Raw genomic sequence first — 23756 nt, forward strand, 5'->3', positions numbered from 1 at the left:
GTTTCTCTGACTATATTTCTGCAGTTAAGTGGTGTGTGTTTTTTCTATCAGCTGTTTAGAATAATAACTAGCCAGGGCAGATTTGCGAATAATCACTCGTATTTAATCGGTAAAACAGGACTGAAAAACGTCTGAAATGATTCGCTCAGTTCGATTCGGACAGTTCACTCACGCACTGAATCGTTTGCAGCGGTTTCTCACACCGAAATACTAACAGGATGGTTTATGTGACACAAAACAAACCGGATGAGGTGATATTTACTAACAATCCATTAGTACCAAGCAAATCTTGCAAATCTTCGATTGTCGACGACGAATCAGCTCTTTATTGCGCGTGCGGCTTGTGAATGACAGGTAAAGATGATACATATATATATATATCAATTTATATCCAAAAAATATTTTTAAAAAGAGTATCAACGTATTGTTTTACAACTCATTTTTATTTATTTTCAAATAATTTTTACAGTGTTTTTAAATGAATAACATCGGGACGCTTTTGCCGTTCATCTCTATTTTAAAAAGTCTCCCAATTCACTTGTGTTTACTCTTTTTTTTTCCTTCCGTGTTTAGTATGCAAATTAGAGTGCATCTTTTATGATACATTAGTAAAGTTTTCGGGCTTTTACTTTGCTCAAATTAAAACCAAAGCAAATTCCGCTCGAGCGCGTCCGTCGCGCGTTGTTCGCGTCTGGCTGATGTTTACGGTACTAACCGATTAATTTCCCCTCCATCAAAGCCGCGTTTGTCTGTCTTTCCATTTATTACGGAGTCACGTTTGTCCCGCGGCTCTGACACGGAGAGGACAGAGGGGCCACTCAGACTCTGAGGGCTCTTTTCTTTGGTGTCGAAGCCCTTCATCGAAATTCCTCTCACAGAAGGCGCCTCAGAGGCCAGCGGCGTCCGAGGAATCTAACAAGAGCCATTCATGAGCCTCACGTTCCACACACACCAGGAACATCCCAGTCCGGCCACAGAATGACCATTCACCAGCAGCAGCAGCAAACTCGCTGCAAAGTTCTTGGAAATTGAATGTCAGCATCAGCATGAGTTTGTCAGTGTCGGGTTAAAATATTATGGTAAAGTCACTCACTGGCTGTAGCTCAGAATCCAGGATCATTATAAACAAGAACTTTCAATATCCTGTTGATGCAAAGTGGCCTACACTGTGTGTGTGTGTGTGTGTCTGTGTGTGTGTCTCACCTGCATGATGGCTGCTGGAATCAGAAGATCTTCTCCATTGGGCGGCAGTGCGCGTCTGCAGTGACTCTCTCTCTCTCTCTCACACACACACACACACACACCCTGCTGTAGCGGAGGATGGACGCGTCTGTCATCAGCTGAATCCGGCTGTGCTGCTGTGTGTTTGAGGCGCTGTGGATGACGCGCACTGCGGGCTGAAGCTGCGGGAGATGTTCGGTTCCCAGCAGCGCGATGATGGACAGACTGGACCTGCTCCAGAACACACGTGTGCGCTGAAGAAGATGACGAGAAAACACACGTTTAACTGATGCTTCATCTTCATCTTCGATTTCTCCTCCTCTTCATCATCATCATTTGATCTCACTCTCAGTCACCTGCGCGCCACGAAGAGGATTTATCTCATGACAAATGCAGCTGCTGTGGATTTTTCTCCCTGATTTCCTCAGAATTCCTTCATCTGTTATTGGTTTGGGAGAGCAGAAGGCTGCTTCCTCAGATCCGATGGTTTCAGTCCGTCTTTGCTGATATCTGGATCCATCACTTTGGGTGAGACGACTCTAAATTTGGCACATTTATTCTCGCTCATTAGCTATTAAAGTTTGATGCCGAAATTATTTTAAAGAAGCATTTGAAATGTTTTCTTGTGCAGTCACATCGGTGAATTGAATCAAATGAATCTTCTTCAACGAAAATTAGATGAATAAACTTAAAAATATATATCTTATAAAACCAAATTGATTATTACGATACGTTTTACAAACCGCTGCTTTGACCGAACGAAAGAGGAACATTTAAACACGATCGAGTTTATTTGACTCTGCTGTGAAAAATATGAAGGATTAGTGTCTCCGTCAATGCGCTTTACACTGCAGCGATTCCTACAGTTCGTGTAGAATTTAAAATGAATATTAGCCACACACACACACACACACACACTAATGCGTTTAAATGTGTGTGTGTGTGTGTGTGTGTGAGAGAGAGAGAGAGACCAGAGTTGGACTGAATCTTCGGTATTTATTTGTGTGAGAGAGAGAGAGGCGCGTTACGTACATGAAGGATCATATCTGTCACCACAGAGAGAGAGAGAGAGAGACAGAGAGAGAAGAGAAAACGATTCCAGTAAATGTAAAAAAACTGTGAAATAATGTTAATGAGAGAGTGCTGCATGTCTCTCCATCAGGCCTGCGCTTGAATATTCAGCCTGATAATTCAGGTTGTATAATATCTATTCAGGCTGGTTTTTGTGGATGCTTCATTGGTTTGTGCAGCTGAAGTTGTTTGTGGTTTGGACGCAGTGGCTCTTGCTTCACAAAACTACATTTCCACCATCATTTCAATGCTTTGTCATTTGGCCTCCTTATAACCATCTGTTTGCTGAGAAACTGTTGCAAGATCTCAGATGGATCAGATTATTTAAACATGATGGACATGAAGAAAATATGCTTCATAGGAGCACAGAAAACACATTATTCAGTCATCAAACTAGGATTTCTTCATGCAGTAAATTAACAGTTTTGTTCATAATAACGATGCATCAAATTCTGGTTTACTGTTTCAGAAATGTAACAAATTTTATGTACATGTATTTGATTTTTTCCCCATTCAAACTCAGCTGTAAGCTTCTTGAGAGACTCATTTCTGTGGCTCTTTCAGGTTTAAGGTTTAATTTTCAGCTGGTTTTATCTGCCGTGAGGCCTGAAAACCGATCGGAGGTCTGGTGGAGCTTGTTTCTCAGATCTTAAATAGATGCCAAATACATGATTTCCTGCGATCACGAGACTCGTCAGCCTCGGGCATGAACACTCGCTCCTGCGCAGCTCATTAATCTCACATTGATATCAAAATATCAGCGCTGTATCTTGTCAGATATGTAGCTTTTGGAAAGTTTAATGCATACTGCATTTCAGTGAATTAATGAAGTTGAACATTTATATTTTGATTGTTGATGCCTAACAACCAAAATATGTAACATAACACAAAATGTAACTGTAGTTTTAAATGTGTCATGAAGGCTTAGGTTCTATTCACCATTTCTTTTTAGTTTTAATAATCGTTTTGCCTTCACTGGTTAATTTTACATGGTCCTGCAGTGTGACAAATGAAGTATTTTCCATTTTCATTTCATCTCTTAATTACTATGAGCTCATAAAAGCAGCATGTATAATAATTATAGAAGAATTAGAGAAGTGCTGTTTTCAAACACACCGCAGGATAACGTCTATAAAACACTTCAGCGTTCAGCGCGAGGATTTATTTCAGGTGCTGAGGGCAGAGAGATGTTCCTGCGCTCCTGAGGGATGATATTAACACAGCGTCCGCTCCATGATGGACTTCAGGGATCTCGAGAGTGTTCTCTGCGTGTGTATGTTCGAGGTGGGCAGCTTACATCACCAGATGAGTAATTTCAGTAGAACTCTACAGTATATACTGCCAGTTTGAGTTATATAATCAATAACTTAAGAATGCACTTACATCTATTATTGGATGATCTAGTGAATTGAGCTTCATCAACAGTTTTCTGCTCAATCTCCAAACCGTGCTTCTCAGATAACAGCGAACGTAACAGCTATTTAAATGTTAGGACAGAATGTTCTGAAAGTTATGTTTATGGGACTTAATATTTGATAAACATTTTCACAATGTTGAGAGAAAAAGTACTTCTCGGAAAGTATTATGATGTTTGTACTTGAACATTCTAAGAAACTTTTTTTTTTGTAACATTTAAGTAATGTTATAATCATGACAAGAAAAGTACATTTTTAAGTTTGTGGAATATTAAAAACAGACATTAGAATAATGTTATACTTTGGGTAAAAATAAATGGAATGTGGCAAGAAGCGTTTTTGTAACCTTTTAAATAACATTCTAGTCACGACATGAAAACTGGGTATTTTAAAAATATGCTCAATTAACATATTTTGGGTTAAAAAAAACATATGGAATGTTGTAAGTAATGTTTTTGTAACCTTTAAATAATGTGACAATATATATTTTATAATCAAATATATTATTTATAATCTGGGAATATTAAAAATAAAGGTTCAAATAGCATTATATTTTGAGTAAAATTAATAGAATGTTGTAAGTAACGTTTTTTTGTAACCTTTAAATAACATTGTAATCATGACAAGAAAACCAGACATTTTAATATTCTTGGAATATTTAAAATAAATGTTCAAATAACATTATATTTTGGGTGAAAACGTTTGTAGAAAGTTGTCGGAAACGTTTTTGTAACCTTAAAATAATATTATAATTGTAACACGAAAACTGGACATTTAGAGACATTTTAAAACAATGTTCCCATAAATGTTTTTATAACCTAAATTTGTTACCTGCTCTGTATTTCTCAGTCATGGCTCTTCATTCTAGCGTTCCTCTGTTTCTGAGGCTTGTGAGCGGCGCTGACGTCTCTGTGAGCTTCAGGGAATAGAAGCTCTTCGTGCTGATGAAGGGATGAAATTGACTCTGGAGAAAAGCAAAGCTAAGCCCAACTCTGATTTGACAATCATCTGGAAGGAAGGTGGCAGTAATCTCTCTGAGGCGGCGTGCCTGTGTGTGTTTTATGACGGTTATCTGTTATTTTTAGACTTTGCTCATGTTCTGGTACTAACAGTAAATGTGGGCTTTCTGAAGTTCCATGTAATGGAGACCAGAATGTTGTGTACAGACATTCCTGCGTTTGATCTAATGTGTGTACGTGTGAATCATAGAAATGAACATACGAACAAAAAGCGTGCGTGCGGCTCTCTTCCAGATGTGAAATCTATAAATCGCAAATGATCATGAAATTGTGCACAGCTGAATGGTTTCAGATCTCCGCCTTCTAAACGCCCCTTAATTAATGTCATTAGCATATAAAAGAGCACCAGTCAGTGTCCAAATCCTTTACTTGAGAATGGTGAGATTTCCAAATATCTGCAATACTGCAACACTAAAAATTTTAAAAATAATGCATTACAATATAGCATCACTCTATTAATAGCATTACGTAGTTACTTTTTTTTTTTTAAGTAATGAATTACATTATTTTTACATTACTTTTTGTCACCTGGGCTGGGCTTGCTTAATTGCTTTTTTTTAATAACAAAAAACCCAAGTGTTATATTTTTGGCAACTGTGAAGACCCTTTCACAACAAAAGTGCAATGAATAAGCCTCAGACTGAAGGAAGAGCCTCTGCACTCACTCCTCATTTCTCTCAACATGCGGACAGGAGAGCTGTCAGTGAATAAATGGGGAAACAAAGTAACTTGCATTGCTTTCTCAGATATTGTCTTGTAGATTAAAAAGTAATGCGTTAATTGAAAAAGTAATCTGATTACTCACGTTACTTGTAATGCATCCCACCCAACACTGTTTATGAGTATGTTGGCATGGATTTTAATGTACAAGAGGGACACAATGACTCAAATATGAGTTATAAATATTTTATTTATTTATTGAAACTGCCCTCAGAAGCTTGATGTGTGTGGAGATCTCAGAGAAGCCTCTTTATGTCTTTGTTCTATTGTCTAAAGTGAGTCTAGCTGCGATCCGTCTGCCAGCGGAGCCCACTGGAATCAGCCCACTATCATCCCTCTGATAGAGACCCGAAGCGTCTCTGCTGGCACAGATCAACGACTCCGCTGCTGAGTCACGGATGAGCTGGTGTTGGTAACCACGCATGACTGGACTCTTGCTTCCCATCACCACTTTGGGAAAGTGAATCATCACAAGGACTATTCTGCATGTGTGGGGTTCTTGAGGCAGTCAGGCCTGGTTTCTCTCATTGATCGTGGGAGATGTTCTGCTGGGTCTTCAGCTCAACATCACATCGTCTCAGGTCCATTTCTCATCCCACATGTAGTTCTTCCCACCAGGTTATTTTCACTGCCTTATCAAGTTATTCGGTTCGGGGTATGATGAACACCTACCCGGATTTTCATGTATAATGTAGCCTTAAATATTCAGTGATGTATTCAATATATATTTCAAGAGCCGTAAAATCTTTTCCCTACTGATGGGTGATACTGTTGTGGCTCAGAGAGTAGATCATGGCGCTAGCAACGCCAAGGTAATAGGTTTGATTCCCATAGAAAGCAAGAGCTGATCAAATGTAAATGTGTGCATGGAATGCAGCGGAAGTCACATTGGATAAAAGCGTCTACCAAATGCATGAATGTAAATGATCCTTTGTAAGTTCCTCACTGAATTGTCGTTTTGTCTGGAGGTTCTCCAAGGGGTTCTGCTGCTTTTACAGTGATTGTACACTGTGCAAAATATGCAAAAAAAAATTCTTTAGGGGTACCTGGGTATAGCAGTACTTTAAGGGTATATATTACTACTCTAATGCAGTCATATACACCTTTTAGGGGTAGATAAGGTATAAAATTAGTTTCTTTAAGGGCACTGCTCCAGTGATGAGCTGTTGTATTACCTAAAGGGACAATTTTTGCCATTTGTTTTGTGATGGTGTAACGGCACAGCAGTGAAGGTGTGTGTTGGGTTAGTACTGGGTTAGTGGTCGGATCTTCTGCTATGTAAGTCTATGGAAAACCACAAAACCGCAGTGGTTAGAATGTTATGTGTTTAATTTCAACATTCAACATTTCAAACATGTTTTGATCAAACACACCTGATTCAGGTCATCAGAGACTCCAGGAGCTCAAATGAGTGTTTCAGATAAAGATGTGCAGTGTTGGGGCAGGGTGGAGAAACACTGCTCTAGATTACTGAAAAGAGTTTATTTGTTTCAGCAAATGTAATCATCTTCAGTTTCAGCGGCAGAAGTGTGAGCTGCTGGAGATGTGTTTTGATTTTTGCAGTGATCTTGTCACTGATGGATGCGGTTGGTTTGAGCTGCGGCGCAGCAGAATGATCATTTCCATCCTTTCCTCCTTCAGCCCTTTTCTGTTTGTAGGTTGTCATCTGAGTGAGAAGATGAAGGTGATGTGGTCCAGAGCGTTTCACATATATGAAGGAAGCCGTAGAGGCTTGGAGAAATCTGTGCAGGATTCAGCATGGCCTTAGATTTCTTTCCTGTCATTTTGGTTACTCATTCATGAAGGTTTTTCATGAGAGATAGCGTCTACATTACCTGAGATAAACCTCTCCTGTGCAATCCAGCAGCGTTTGGAAAGAGACCCTGGATTTATGATAGAATCAGCTGCAGAGATCAGACTGAACCACAACCAGAGAGAGAGAGAGACAGAGGACATCTTCTGATTCTCAGGGTAAATCACAGTGATGTTCACCACTCTCTCATCCCTGGAGTCTGTCTGACGTATGTAAACACTTGTAAACCCCATTAGAGAGAGCTGGAGAGCTAACCAATGTTGGGGGTAAGGAATGACAAGTAATGAGAGTTACGGAATCAGATGACTTTTTTCAAGTAACTGGTAAAGCATTACTTTTAAATTGACAAAGAAATATTACTTAAATAGTTAATAGCTACTTTTTCTAATAAGTAACGCAAGCTACTTTGTTGTCCCATTTATTCACTGATATATCTCCAGTCCTGTGTTATGAGAAATCGGGAGTAAATGCTGAGGCAGAGGCATTTTCTTTTTTGTTATGAAAAAACAAATAAGCAAGCCCAGCCCCGGTGACAAAAAGTAACGCAAAAATAATGTGTAATGCATTACTTTCAATAATAAGGTAACTAAGTAATGCAATTAATTACTTTTTTATGGAGTAATGCATTACTTTTAAAAGTAACTTTCCCTAATACTGTATCTAACCCTAACCTAACCTAACCTAGCACATGCTCTGTTATAGCTGGAGTGCAGAAATGTCCAGGATTGATTTTGAGGAACTAGAATCCCAGCATGGCAGCAATTCACAGAGAGATATCCAGAAGAGAGCGTGTGTGTTTATGTGTGTGTTCGCTGCAGCAGCTCGATTTTCTCATTTAATAATGAATCTGAAGCCGTGGCTGTCCATCATCTCTCATGCTCACAGATGAGGAATATATGGAGACCTTCAGGGATCTAATGGAAGCTTTTTTGAATTCTTCTCTGTGATTTGGTGGCCGTTTTCATTTCTCGCTCAGTTCTCTTTGAGGTGATTCGTTAGAAATTCTTGTGGCGATGATTCGCTGCATGTGGCTGGAATCTCGGTGGCAAACATTACTCTGTAAAAACAGTGACGTGAAGTCAGTTTCACAGCCGCTTGACTGATGCGCTTCCTCCCACGGCGATTTCACCTCCACGTGATGGATGCAGGAATAACGTAGCGGTGCAGAGAGAGCTGGCATTATAAATCATACAGTTCTGTCTCCCACTCATGTCGAGCTTATACGGACGCGCGTCGGGCCTGCGCAGCTCACTAATGAGTCAGCGCTCAGCTGCGCGGCAGGGCGTTCAGTCCTGAGCGGAAGGGTTCACTGTAATGAAGTGGCTTCCTTCAGCAGGACGAGTGGTTCGCAAGGTGATTCAGAGGTGAAGGAGATAAGACAGTGAAAACTGCTGGAGTCATTCCTCTCAAACACTCACATTAAAGCTTCTTCAGCCGCGGGATGGTTAGCAGTCGTGTTTCAGTCAGTCATCGCTAGTAGTGCCAGTGCTCGTAGTGATCTGATCAAACCTGATGCTAGTATTAAACTCATTCTGTTCTCTGTTCAAAAGTGCGATATTACATAATATCTGTGTGTTTTATAGTATTATAGTACTGAGACTGCTCTCATCAGGAAGTCGTGGGGAAGTCGTGGATGGGGAAGTCGTGGCCTAATGGTTAGAGAGTCGGACTCGTAACCCAAAGGTTGTGGGTTCGAGTCTCGTAATAAAGTATAAAATCAGTTACAAATGACCTGCTCTTGTCATCCGATTGTGGTTGTATCTCTCTATTAGAGCTACTGGACAACATTCTTTTGAATAGACTGGAAAATTATGTTGGCATTAGTGGAATTGCATTGTCATGGTTCAAATAATTCTTATCTGACCGCCATCAATTCGTAGCAGTAAATGAAGAAATATAATATTGTTCACAAGTACAGTATGGAGTGCCACAAGGCTCAGTACTAGGACTGTTGCTTTTCACGCTTTACATGTTACCCTTGGGAGATACCATCAGGAAACATGGTGTTAGCATTCACTGTTATGCTGATGATACTCAGCTCTATATTTCTTCGCGGCCCTATGAAACCTACAAATTCGCAAAACTAACGCAATGCATAGTTGATATAAAAAAACTGGATGAGTAGTAATTTCCTACTGCTAAATTCTGTTAATTATCGGACCAAAAACTTCTGCATGTAATAACCTAGAACACTCTCTAAGACTTGATGGCTGCTCTGTTAATTCCTCGTCATCAGTTAGGAACCTAGGAGTGCTATTCAGGCAATATTGTTGACTTGATTGCACAGACTCTATTGGAAGAGAGCTGAACTGAGCTGGACGATGACATCGCTGAATCAACAATGAACTGACTTTAACTGAATAATTGAGTGTTTACTATTGTCCTCCAAAACTAACGCAATGCATAGTTGATATAAAAAACTGGATGAGTAGTAATTTCCTACTGCTAAATTCGGTTAATTATCGGACCAAAAACTTCTGCATGTAATAACCTAGAACACTCTCTAAGACTTGATGGCTGCTCTGTTAATTCCTCGTCATCAGTTAGGAACCTAGGAGTGCTATTCAGGCAATATTGTTGACTTGATTGCACAGACTCTATTGGAAGAGAGCTGAACTGAGCTGGACGATGACATCGCTGAATCAACAATGAACTGACTTTAACTGAATAATTGAGTGTTTACTATTGTCCTCTTGCATTATTGACACAATTTTCCTGTTTAATACTGTAAAGCTGCTTTTACACAATCTGTATTGTATAAAGCGCTATAGAAATAAAGGTGACTTGACTTGTTTGTCTTGTGTGCTAAAATGTAGGGCTGTCAAGCAATTAAAATTTTTAATCTCATTAATTACATGATGCGCCGGTTAATTAATCGCAAATTAATCACACATCAGTTTGGCTGGGAAATTACCCCCCAAAAGATTCTTTAAAGTCATTATTATGTTAGATAAGAAAAACATTGAATTAACATTATAAAAAAATAGCTTTATAAAGAAATATTTTGATTCAACGTTGCATAAACAATAATAATAAATGGCCATTAATGTTTATATAAAAAAATACATATTAAAATATGAGATGATTTAAAAAAAAAAAAAATTATACTCTTAATATAAACTAAAGAGCCACTTGGTGATTCGCTCAAACAGCTGATTCATTGAGAAACAAATAAAAGTGATTTTTTGAATGGCTCACTGAATCACTGATTCACTTGATTTGTTCAAAACTGCAGATTTGTTCAGCAATGAATCACTGCTGTGTGTTTATCAGAGATGCACAACAATTCTGCTGTGGATTTGATTGGAACGATTTTTATTTGCGAAATTGAGCAAAACATACAATATTCACAATACCGTGTCTAAAAAATTGAACTATTGTGCTGTTGTTCATTTTAGGCTCATAACTACAGGTACAGGTCTAGACGGGGCGGCTGCATTACATGCCTTAATCATTTTAAAACACGTTTTCTGTAATTAATCGCACAAAATTTGCATGTTAAATTGACAGCCCTATTATGTTGATGAGGTATTAAGCTCTATATGTTCCTGCTCACATGTATCGCATCAGGGGTTCATCCTGAGCAACACCTTCAGGTTCTTCACTCAATGCTTAAACATTTATTCTGTGAAGACCAGGAAAGTTTTACCTCACAGAGTCTAAACAAGACATAATGTGTTTGGTTTCCTTTGGAAAAGATGTGACAGAGAAACGCTCTGTAATTTCCATATTCGCACAGAAAGAAGACGCGTTCTCAGCATCACAGATAAGGAGCAGAAGTGAAACAAGGGTCGGACGCTTCTGTCCCACTGCTATAGGACACAAACACAGAGCATAATGGGCCGTAAAGCAGCACGATGACTGAATTATTCAGGTGTTGAATTTCAATAGTGCTGTGTGTTTGGAAAGATTTGGGTTGGATTCTCTTATCTTTTATTAAACACACGCCGGGCGTCCTGACAGTAAAGAAGTGCCTCTCTCTGCAGCTCTTCTGCATGCGCCGCGCGTCACGAGCCGGTGTTAGGGCACGAGCGCGTTCTCTGCCTCCAGAGTCTGACGCACGAATGCAGAATCAGGGATCTTCATTATCATCTGCCTGTCTCTGCTTCTTTCCAGACCACTGAGGAGCTGTCCGATGTGTGTGTTAAATGTTTGAAGGAGACTCGTCAGAATCACAGCATCTGTACTGAACCATCGTGCTGATGTTTGTCTTCAAGACAGAATATCAGATGCAGGAGACTCTGGTTCACTCACTGATTTGACTTGTATTTGATCTGTCCTGCAGAACCAGCGGCCAATGAAGGCATTAGATCACAAATTATCAAGTGTCATTGATTGTAAAGAAAGAAACATAAACACACTTTGTTTTAAATGTTAAACCAACTGATCTAGTGTTGAACATGAAGACCAAAGTAACTTTTGTACGGAGAACTTTTGTTCTCGCCTCCCTACTTCATTCTTTGACATTCGTTCTTCATTTTCAGCACTGTATATTTAATCGCTTAAAAATGAACAGACTTTTTGCTATGATCTAATTTAGTGAAATTCAGACATTTTAAGTGTCCGATGTGTGTGTTAAATGTTTGAAGGAGACTCGTCAGAATCACAGCATCTGTACTGAACCATCGTGCTGATGTTTGTCTTCAAGACAGAATATCAGATGCAGGAGACTCTGGTTCACTCACTGATTTGACTTGTATTTGATCTGTGTGAGTCCTGCAGAACCAGCGGCCAATGAAGGCATTAGATCACAAATTATCAAGTGTCATTGATTGTAAAGAAAGAAACACAAACACACTTTGTTTTAAATGTTAAACCAACTGATCTAGTGTTGAACATGAAGACCAAAGTAACTTTTGTACGGAGAACTTTTGTTCTCGCCTCCCTACTTCATTCTTTGACATTCGTTCTTCATTTTCAGCACTGTATATTTAATCGCTTAAAAATGAACAGACTTTTTGCTATGATCTAATTTAGTGAAATTCAGACATTTTAAGTGAACGAACATATATGGATGGATGGATGGAAGGAAGGATACATCTATAGATGGATGTATACATATATAGATGTTTATATATATTCAATTCAACTATATTCATATTCAATATATATGTTAGTTTGGTTTGTTTTACAGGCTTTATCCGTATCATACAGATATCATTTGGAGGGATTAGTAATATACAAGTCCTTTATGTTTGTGGAGATTAATGCTTCAGTCCAGATAATTTTTCCATAAAGCCACAACATACATGTTAGAGAGACAACGTCAGATAATGAGACGATCACACAGAACATAATAGCACAGTAACGCACAAATTCATAAAATTAACAAACACGATTGCATTATATGATGTTAGTACATTTATAGTACATTTATATAGAAATGACACTGTGGTTCGGTGGTGATTGATTGCTGCGAGCTCCGGGCTGTAGTTTGAAGTGTCCGTGTTCTCCAGCGATGTTTCCTGCTGTCCGCTGAGAGCCGCTCTTTGCTCCCTCCTCTATAAATGTGTTTCTCTGTTTGATTCTCAGGAGGGCGAGACCCGTCTAACCGGATGGTATCGGGTGGGTCAGTCCACGGGTCGCTTATCAGAATGAAGTGAGCGTCAAAGGCGTAGCTCATTAGCGCTGGTCACCGGCTCCGAGCGCAGCAGGAGAACGAACACAAGTCCAGCGGCACGCATCACTCAAACTCAATAAACCCAAAGTTTCCCTCTGAGCTCTTACTGACACAGACAGACAGCGCTGTGTTTGAGCGCTCCCTGCCACTGTTTGGCTGATTTAATGATGCATGTGGGTTTTGTTCAGAGGCAGTGATGTGAAATGAGCTTCGGCCGCTATAAAGTGCAGCTAGCAGTGGAGTTTCCCAGCGTTTTCTGGGAGAAACCTCTACAGAGTGCGACGTGCGGGAGACGCTTCAGGGAGGGAGTTTATCGGCCACGTGTTATTCGATGATTGCGCGTGAGGTAAGTCACGTGACTGCTGTGTTTTCTGGGAAGCACTGGTGGTTTGTGGGGGTTTATGATGATTCACACGCTCAATCACGGTTCACAAATCTCTTTCTGGCACTCTTTCTTTTTGTCTCTGAGAGATGACAGTGATTTATTATTGTGTGAAACATCAGATTTATTTACTGTTTGTATTTAAAATAGAAATGAATTTGAATGATGCACACTGCAAAGCAAAAGATCCAGTGTTTGAAAAGTTGAGTATTGATCAGTCTCTTCTAACCGCACTGCAAACAGTCAAGTCATCTTTATTTCTACAACGCTTTATTCAATACAGATTGTGTCGAAGCAGCTTCACAGTGATAAACAGGAAAATTTATTACAGATTATGGTGTAAAGCAGCTCTAAGAGACAGAAGTGTCATTATTCAGATGAATTCAATTCAGGGTTGGTTCAGTTCAGATAGAGCTGCACAATGAATCGTGTTTTAATCGTGATCACGATTTCTGCTTCTCTTGATTTATTAAGCATAACTGCTGGTCTGATCCTAACGTTTGCTGGTTATTTATCCTGAAACAAGGTTTTCTCTTAAATCGATCCATTTTCTGCCCAGTGGTTTACTTAACCTTCCCAACCTGGCAGCATGTATGCTGGAGTTTAGTGATCTCTATTGAGATATTCTGAAAAAAGTGTAATCCAGCCAGTCTGTTTTCTTTCATGCGGTCATTTATGCCGTTTGCTGCGACGAAATCTGCGAGCAGACCATGAGAGTTGACAGTCAATTATTGCAATTATTCTGATGAAATTAATTTTTTAAATGACAATATTCACGATTACGAATTGTGTTTTTAAGCAAAAAAGCTTCCTCAGTATCTTTGTCTTGTTATCTAGTCAAAATATCTAAACATTATTAAATCAAGATACTGAAGAGGCAAAATCTTTTTTTTCTGAGAAATGTTTTGAAATAAATAACCAATATCTGCCAGTGGGCTAAAAAATAAAAATAAAAAAAAATAAAAAATTTTCCAGCGATTCTCAAACGATTCGTTCGAAGCAGTTCTGAGATTCAGTCTTTCTAAACCCCTCCTCTCCGTGAGCCTGCTCTGCTCTGATTGGTCAGATGGGCCAGCCTGTTGTGATTGGTCTACCAAGTGCACCGCATGTCGGAAACGATACGGCCATTGCCATAGTTACGTATTTTGAACGATCGATAGAAAATATAACATATTATTTATCAAACTTACAGGTGGTGATTCAGTGGAGATAGCAAGTCCAAATAAACTGTGTACTGATTCATCTTTCAGGAGCAAGTGTTTGTGAATCCCTTGAGATTAGAGAAGCGGTTGTCAGTAAAATGACGGGAACACAAAAAGATTGCTGTGAATTTAAACACTGATTCTTTGCAGCCTCATCTTTTGGAAGTGAAAATACACAGCGTCTCTCGACATGATGTGAACCACACGAACAAGGGCGGGTCGAGGTGTTCGTAGAACATCATTATGCAGATGTGTTAGCAGTAACAGAAGTGGTACTGACGACTCGTTTAGGCTGTTCAGAGTTGATCCTTTCTTTTGGGAGACAATAACTTTATTCATCATGTGCTTTCGACTTTATGATCATTTACATGCACATACAGCTACATTATACACTGAACGAAAGGCAATATTCAAAGTGGTATAATAGCGGCACTTTAAAAGGGAAAACAGGTTTGTTTTTCTGACTTCTTATGTCATTAAGTGTTCAGATATTTGTACTGGAAATCAATACAGAAATAGTGAGTGAGAACAGCTTTTGCAGTGCATTGTATGTATAATTCATATTTATTGTAAGGTCTGTGTGTGTGTGTTATGGGCTCTGCTGACCTTCAGTCAAACGCTCATCTGCTGGCGTGACTCTAACGCTCCTCATCTGAATAGAAAGAGAGAATCAGCATCTGCTGAGCCAAAGCTCACGGGTCTCTCTCTCTCTGTTTCCGTCTGTCTCTCTCTCTCCGTCTCACCTCTGAGATGCGCTAGTGGATAATGCGAAACAGAATAATTCAGGGCGCAGCAGCTGAGGTTTTGCGTGGGTGAGCTGAAGGTAGAGAAGGAGGCTCTCGCTACAGTTTCTCTCAAATAGAAATGTTAATGACTGGCAAAAGCAGCTGGCACATCAATTTTTCACCCAGTTCCACAAAAAGGAGAGAGAGACTCTCTCTCTCTTCTGTTTGGCTCTGTGTCCAACTGCACAACAGAATTTGGCTGAATATAATAGGAGCTAATAGAAGTGGAGACAAGGTAAAGAGGGTGAGAAACGATCTGATGTTCTCCTCTCTTTCCTTTGCTGAGCCAGAGAGACAGACAGAAAGCTAGACGGTGGCCTGTCTGTCTGGAGATCCGCTCAGCGTTTCAGGACGTGTCTTTGGTTAGAAAGCAGAATGGTGAAGTGCACGAGGGCCGTGTGCAGGTGAGGGCGGCCGCACACTAACGCATCAATTACAACACGAGCGTTTCCCTGGAAACAACAGCAGGATGCTGTGCATATTCAGATGCTGCATGTGCTGGGCGCTCAGAATGTCATATTGTCGATGGTGAATTCTGTGGAATCTCTAAAGCCTTTAATCCGTGTTAATGTGCTGCGCGTCTCTGATGCATTAGATGCGATCCTCAGATCATCTGGGGCCGCACACGCCGGAACCATGGGAAGCTACAAACTGCTAGAGTATGTTTGGCAAGCAGAGAACACACTTTTTACTTTGACTTTTATGCAATAAAGAGACCAGATGAAGAACACAGTCAAAAGCGCAGGGCCTTCATACTTGCAGGATGAACCCAAACCAATGCAAAGCGGCCTGTAGCGAGTGTGAAGGGTTTCTGTCAGAACTAGATTCACATTGCCACTGTTTCCTGAAGGTTCTTCTGTACCGAGGGGTTTGATTGAGTTCTGATGATTGACATTTAGTCTAGGGATGTCAATCGATTAAAACGTTTAATATAATTAATTACACAATGTGGTGAATAATTAATCTAATTAATTGCATGTTAATTACACATCAAATTTGTTAGAGAAATTACCCACTAAAGATCATTTAACCCTATTGTGTTACTTGAGAAAACCATGAAATAGATATTACAAAAACGTAGCTTTAAAATAAATTTTTCATTTTCTTTTTACTTTTCCCCCCATATTTTTCCCTTTTGGGGGGGGGGGGGAACTATCCCTTTAAGTCGTTTTTTATTGATATTTTTAAATTTTATTTTCAGATTATTTATTAATATGTAAATATGATTTTTTTATATTATGCTCTAAATAAGTAACTAAAACTGCCAGTAGGTGGCAGTAAATGTTTTAATGAATAACTCATTGAGTCATTCATTCATTTATTCATTCAATTCGTTCTAATGAAGTAAATGGCTCTCTTTATGAATGGCCCATTGAATCATTGGTTCAGCCGATTCGTTCAAACAATTCGTGACAATACTGTGTCTAAAATATAACACAATATTAAGTTCTTATTTACTGAACTGTTGTATAAAATCAATATTATATTTGCTATTTGGGACAAAAACAGCACTCGTGTGATACTGCACTCGTTGCTCGTGTGATATTGCTTAACTATATGAGACAAAAACTCATACAGGGGCAATTCTCTTGAATGTTAGGGGCATATAACCAAAGCCACTAGAAGGCAAGCCTGCAACCTTTAGCCAAAAATGCGTAACGGCTAATGCTAACACTTCCGGTTTGCCAGTGCGTGGGAAAGGAGACCAGAGGCGTTTTTTTTTAATAGATGTCAGTGGAGGAGAGGCTTCACTATGCTGAATAAACAGCTTTTTAGAGGAAACAGCTTATAGTTTAATGAATCGACAGCCTATCAGCTAATCTCCAACATGTTTTATACTAAGCAATACTTTTGGATTGAACTATTTTTAGAGTTTACACCGAAAAAAATGCAGTTTTATAAGAGAAGTCACTGACTTTTTGCGACAGGTAGGATACAGCTTATGGCACTTCTCCTTCATTCCTATGGGATCCGTAAACAGCGATTAAGTGTCACACAACTCTGACTGAAATTCAGTGACGTCAAGGCTGTAATGTGATTGGTTATTAAGGCACACGTGATCCAAGCTAACCGTTACGCTTTCTCCAATAGTACAGACCCTCTCATCTCCCCATATAAGACAAATCTCTGGTATAACTCATGCAGTGAGTCCTGCTTCATGTTCATCACCAGTCAGCTGTACAGGTGTGATCGATGACATCAAAGTATCGCGAGAGCTCTAGAGAGAGCAGACGCTCTGCGTGCTTTCATCACGCAGTACTTTGATGAGTAGAAGAATTTTAACGGGTAATCTTTTTCCGTAACTAATTAATTAGATTAATGCGTTAAACTAACAGCCCCCATTTAGTCATTTAGCTGATGATTAAAATGACAGAAAATAACGTAGAACATTTGATCAATTGAGTTATATATGAGTTAAATATATGTAACCAAAGAAAAGGGGCGGGTCCCAACATTTAGGTGTGTGGAGAGGGAAAAAAGGTGAGAGGAAGCGATTGCGGATGTGAGTTGTGCATGACCGAACAGCTGTTGACTGTAGCGGTTGTACTGGCGAGCGGCTGGGTGTTGCTGTTGAGCGGGTGTGAGGACTGGAGTTGCAACAACTTGTATGACTTGCGTGTTTTCGTTTCGTTGACTTTTCCCGGGGTTCGGAGTGAGTCGTGGGAAGAAAAAAAGGCTGCTCGGAGATCGTGAGTGTGCTGCGCCATCAGGCTGGATTCACCGGGGAAAACCCTCCACATCAGCGCCTTTCGGGGAACACATAAGTTTACCCTGCCATCGAATAACATTGCAGGATTCGACTCAAGTAAGATGTTTCCTTCTTCCATCAGAAACCTACGGATTAAGGGGTAAAAGTTATATATATATATACACACACACTCATATCTCTCAGCTATCTGCTCTTTCATGCGTGTCATTATCTCATTGTCTTCTCATCGTTCTTCAGGAGAGTGTCCGGTTCGCGTGTGAATGTCATTTCAGAGCACGTCTGCAGATGTTTGCAGCATATGATGTGTTCTGGCTGGATGTATTGAACAGGAAATCAGAGATCTGTGGCTTCGCTTTTGGCTGGCGCTGGATTTCTGTGGTAGAGTCTGACGTCAGTCGTCATTGATCAGGTGCTGCTGTCTGTGATGAAGAGCGATGGATCAGACGGATGAATGTGACGCTCGTTTGTCTTCTTGTGTCTCTGCAGGAGATTCACACGGTGAAACATGAGATCACGGGTTCCTCTGCAGATCCTGCTGTATGCCACAGTCATCAGAAGTCTGAAAGTGGTGTCCAAGCGCGGCTCAGGTAAGAAACACCTCACCGTCCTCATGATGCTCCTCTCTGCTCATCTGCTGGCCTGATGGGATCGTTTGACTGCCGTCTCATTGTAGTTTATGATTCTGGAGACAGAAGTCAATCTTCTTCACTGATTCTTTGCAGCTTCTTTGAAGTGTTTCTGGTTGGAAGTGTTTTTGAGTTTCTCTGGAGGTTAAAATGTTCTCGCTGTTCTTCTTCAGATCAGTGTGTTAGTTCTGCTCATCACCAGATGACAGGTGAAGCTCTTGGGTTCTGTGTTCAGTGTGTGGATGTTCTTCTGAAGATTTTCTCAAGGCATCAGGTTTTTGAAGTTTGTTTGTGTGTGTGTGAGTGTGTGTGTGTGTGTGTGTATTAGTGTGTGTGGGTGTTTAGTGTGTGTGTGTGTGTATTAGTGTGTGTGTGTGTGTGTATTAGTGTGTGTGTGTGTATATGTGTGTGTGTGTGTGTGTTGTGTGTGTATAGTGTGTGTTTAGTGTGTTTAGTGTGTGTAGGGCTGCAGAGCCGTGTCTGTTGTCCCGCTGAGGTCCAGATGGCCGCTCCGGTGTCTGTGGTGGGAGCGTCTCCTCTGCTATTATCAGGACTAATCTGCAGCAGTGGGGTGTGACGGCAGGCGTATTGCACACATCACGTGGGAACATACTGAAGGTGGAACCGCAGGAGAAACACAGCTAACATGATGAATGAGATCCCTGAGGAACAAGCACGGCCTGAAGGGAGGTCCATCTGCACCGGGATCAGCTCACGTGACAAACGGCTGCTGGACGGTAAAAGCAAAGAGACGCGGCGGACGCTGCTTTAATGTAAGGCTTTCTGTGGCGTCGTCCCGCTCAAGTCAGGATGTGACCTTTTAATGGTATTTACTTCCTCTTATCTGTAGAGCAAAAGGTCAGGTATAAATCGACCCGCGTCACACCTGGAGAATTGGGTTTATGTGCCGCCGCGTAAATATTGAGAGCGTCCAGCAGCGCCGGTCCATCACAGCATCGTATACATTACATACACTGCAGAGCTGTGCTTATTTTGTCTTCTGGGAAACATCTGCTCTAAATAAGAAAATGCAAATATCTCCTGTAGCTCTTGAAGGCCAGTAATAAGTGAAAAAACAAGATCTTTGAACGAAATTAGAACAATGTACACCGATCATCCTGTTCAAAGACTCCTAAAGCACTGTGTTTGCGTCCTGAGCGTCAGTGCATTATAATCGTTGTGCTTGAGTGTCTCAGTCGTTCTCAGTGTGAAAGATGAACCTCAACATCATACAGTCACTGCTGGGAAGAGCGCAAATGTGCAGAAGAGAATATGCAAAGTGAATATCGTGCACAATGGACACTATTTCAGCAGCTTTACAGTAACAACATTACAGTAATAATGACTTAAATTCTGTCTCATCCTTATTTAAATATTCGGTTGTATAAAGAACATGATGCATTCATGTATTTAACCCCAGTGCTCAGCTCTCGTCTGGATATACAGCAGCTCACTTCTCTGCAGCTCATTTAGTAGTTCGGTCAACATGAAGCTGAAGGATATTGATTGAACTGTAAAGTGAAGGATTATTTGTCCATAAGGTCCGTCCGTGTTGTTCAGGCTGCGGTCGCGTGTGACCGGTTATTAGCAGTGCTTCGTTATTCATGAAGTCCTTCTTCAGATGCAGGTGCTGGTGACCACACTGCTGTAGTCCAGCTGGCAGCAAATGCATATGAAATACTGATGAACGAACATGATTTATTCTGTGAAGACGACCATCAGTCATACAGTTTAGAGACAAATGAGACCCAGAATGAGAGACATGTGACATGATGTCCTGTTTCTGATTGTGTCATGTGATCTCAGATTCTGATGTTTTGTGTATGAATGGGTTTCCCAGAATATATGAGACAAACCATTCCCGTCTGAAACCAAACCTTAGAAAGAGAGAACGAGAGCGTGGAATCTGAATGTGCTACAGTTTTGTGAATCCTCCTGATGTTCAGCGTATCTTCAGTGCTTCAGGAGGCATTCAGGCTGCTTCACATGAGATCTCTGCTCGTTTTCTCTTGGATTTTACTGTGATTGTTTTCGTTCTATCAGCAGAAACATTATTTTTTTCCGCTGATGCATGTGTTTTCACGGAGCAAACACACAGGTCTTCATATTTGCACAGATTACACATCTGTTAAAATACATGTGCTTTGCATGTTCCTTGACCAGCTCAGCATGAGTGAGAGACGTTCAGAGCGCTGATGTTAATGAAACACCTGAGTGAACAACACCATTATGCTTTTTCAGAAGAAAAAACCCTCGTGCATTACATATATTAGAGCAAAAACCGCTGAGATCCTCATTTGTACATGCTCACCTCATGATAGGAACAGTATGGTGATAATATAGAGGTGACAGCCAGTGTTGGGGTAATGGAGTTATGTAATCAGATTACTTTTTTCAATGCATTACTTTTTAATTTACAAGAAAATATACTTTTCAATTTTTAATTTACAAGAAAATAACTTTTTCAAATAGTTTTCTCATGTATTGACTGTATTTAATCCCATTTTATTAACTGGTGTCTTTGCTTCTGACCTTCAATGATCCAATTCCAGTTTGTTTCTTCTTTTATTGCTGAAGAGTGTTGAACTTTCTTCTCCTGAGTCCTATTCTTCATGTAATCCAGAATGGCTGAAGGTTTGTTTGAGCAGTGCCCTCTACTGTACAGACGTGAATGTACATTTCCTTCAGCCTGAGGATTATTCATTTCACTTTTGGTGTGAAAGGGCTTTTACATTTGCCAAAAATTGAAGTTTTTATATTTAAAACAAACAAGCAAACCCAACCCAGATAAGAAAAAGTTACGAATTCCCATAAAAAGTAACACAATTAGTTACTTTTTTAGGGAGTAATGCGATATTGAAATGCATTACTTTTAAAAGTAACACTGGTGACAGCGTCGTCTATGTGATGTTCTGTGTTTGTGATACAGTGGACGGCGCTGACATCAGAGCGATCTATCATCGGATCTGCAGTCATTAGTCTGCTCATCTTCATCAGTATGATGTTCAATAGACTGAGATGATATTCACACGCCTCTCATAACGATCATCTATCAGCCGCGACCCGCTTCATTGATCCTCTGATGATTGAAGCAAATACTTGAACAAGACTGAGTGCTTCTGATTTCTCTTTGACCTAGAGAGTCACAGGGAGACCGCACTATATTCACCGCTAACACTCATTTGTGTGACATAATATTGTAGTGTATTCTGATATTCATGAATGTGTAATATTGATCTTCTAGCAGCTGTTTTCTCAGTGTCTCATGAGAAAAGCATGTGATGCTCTTATATTTGTCGCTCTGCGGTCTGTGACGTCACTAGTGATTGTGTTGCATGACATCATCAGAGTCATTAGTCACATGACATGACAGGCTCCACTGATTGGCTTAGAAAATGTGTATTAGTTTTATCACAGTCTCATTCTCCCGTCCTGGAGTGGCTGAAGTAAAAGCATCTCGTCTCTGATGGATTGAGATGCTCCAGGAATGGTTAGGATATACTTCAATGTAAGACTGTGGTAAACGGTGTCAGGATCAATGTATCAGTTTCCGTTCAGGTCAGGAGTCTGTTCTGCTCACACAAACACACACATACTAATGAACAAAGAGCCGCTAATTAGATAAGACAGGGATTGTTTCAAACAAGGCACATCAGCACGGCACAGATTCGTCGCCTTATAATTGATATTAAAGGCTGTTAAATACGGTGACGGGCGGATGTGATCTGTCACCAGAACAAAGAAGCACGATGAAGACAGAAACGTGTCAAACTCTCAGTGAGGTTTTGTTATAGATGTCGAATTCGCTCGTTAGTTAAAGCGATGAGACGTTCAGATGCTTTGGTCCCATTCCAGTTTTCAGCAAGAGCTTCTCTGGGAAGATATAAACCCGTCTGTCGGTAGGAGACTGCGGGAGATACGAGCATATGGTGACACAATTGGAACAAATAAAATTTGTGAGCGCAGGTTTTCAAAACTGGAATCTATTCTGCAAATTAATTTATAATTAGATTTTCCTCTCCGGTCAATTCCTTTAATTCCCCACCAGTCGCTTTATTGATTTCTGTTCATGGAACACACAACCATCCCACATCACCAATACACACACACACACACACTCACAAACACTCACACACACACACACACTCACACTTGCACACACTCACACTTGCACACACTCACACACACACACACACACACACACACTCAAATAAATGGAAATATAATGGTTGTGTTTTATAGAGGCAGTGGTTGATGTGTGGTGGTTTATGGTCTTGTGGGTCGGTTAGTCTGGTCAGTATAACAGTTTGTAAGTATAAAACTGATTGATGTGCCGCTCTTCATCACTCGAGAAAGTGACACATTTCTCTTCAGAAAATAGATCTGTTTTCTAAATCATCATGATTTGATGCGTATGACACTCCAGCGACGTTCAGCAAGAGCATTAAACATCCATAATGCATCATTCCAGCACAATTTCGCGTGAATCCGGCCCTAATGACTGAAAATAGACACGCAATTTTGCGGTTTATTTTGTGGGTGTCAGAAAGGCTGTGTACGCAAAGAAAACTGCTGAAGACAGAATCCTGGAAGTTTCTGGCTTTTCTTCCACTGAATGCACCGATAAATTGCTTTCTTCTTTCTGGAGGCTTTGACAGGAAATCACGGCTCACATTGCTTAGCAGAGATGATTTGACAATTTGGTGAGACAGGCGGCGAGAGCTGGACGCGGCTGAGATTTTGTGGTTGGAAAAGCACGTCTGATGATCGGTACAGAAATGTGTCTTCAGCGGGGGAGAGAAACACACGAGTGTCTGCTCGCTGTTGTCATAAATGTTTTGATGCGTCAGACGCTGAGCTGCTCTGCACCGACCACACGTGGGTTACAATCTGAGTATTCATTCATTATGCACAGCCGTTTCTGTTTCCTCAACACGATCTGTCATTGGTCAGGCAGGCTGATAGTCCCGCCCCAAACTCATATCATTGGCTGAGTCAGAAGCTGACATTTCACTCAAACAGACAGATCAATGTTGTGAAAGTGTTTGCTCTCTACCAATGATTGAACATGAAACTGACACACAACTGTGTGTGTGAGTGTGTGTGTGAGTGAGTGTGTGCGACTGTGTGTGTGTGTGAGTGAGTGAGTGAGTGAGCGTGTGTGTGTGTGTG

The 23756-nt window shown here is 40.4% G+C and overlaps 1 protein-coding gene across 6 annotated transcripts in view; it reads left to right on the plus strand.

Annotated features, from left to right (window-relative positions):
* Window positions 1-307: 307 nt before the first annotated feature.
* Window positions 308-23756, plus strand: part of LOC107756873 (interleukin-1 receptor accessory protein-like 1-B) — a 165105-nt gene continuing 141656 nt past the window's right edge. For 4 of the 6 annotated variants that reach the window (XM_016574187.1, XM_016574191.1, XM_016574190.1 and 1 more), the window contains exons 1-2: window positions 1325-1749; window positions 18445-18545. In XM_016574187.1, the coding sequence (XP_016429673.1) occupies window positions 18464-18545 (82 nt within the window). In that variant the 5' untranslated portion in view covers window positions 1325-1749; window positions 18445-18463. Of the gene's footprint in view, window positions 355-1324; window positions 1750-12659; window positions 13226-18444; window positions 18546-23756 lie in introns of those variants that run through there. The other 2 variants (XM_016574189.1, XM_016574188.1) reach the window with 2 other exon arrangements.

Source organism: Sinocyclocheilus rhinocerous, unplaced genomic scaffold (assembly GCF_001515625.1).
Source record: "Sinocyclocheilus rhinocerous isolate Xijiao unplaced genomic scaffold, SAMN03320098_v1.1 scaffold1434, whole genome shotgun sequence".
Taxonomy (NCBI): Eukaryota; Metazoa; Chordata; class Actinopteri; order Cypriniformes; family Cyprinidae; genus Sinocyclocheilus; species Sinocyclocheilus rhinocerous.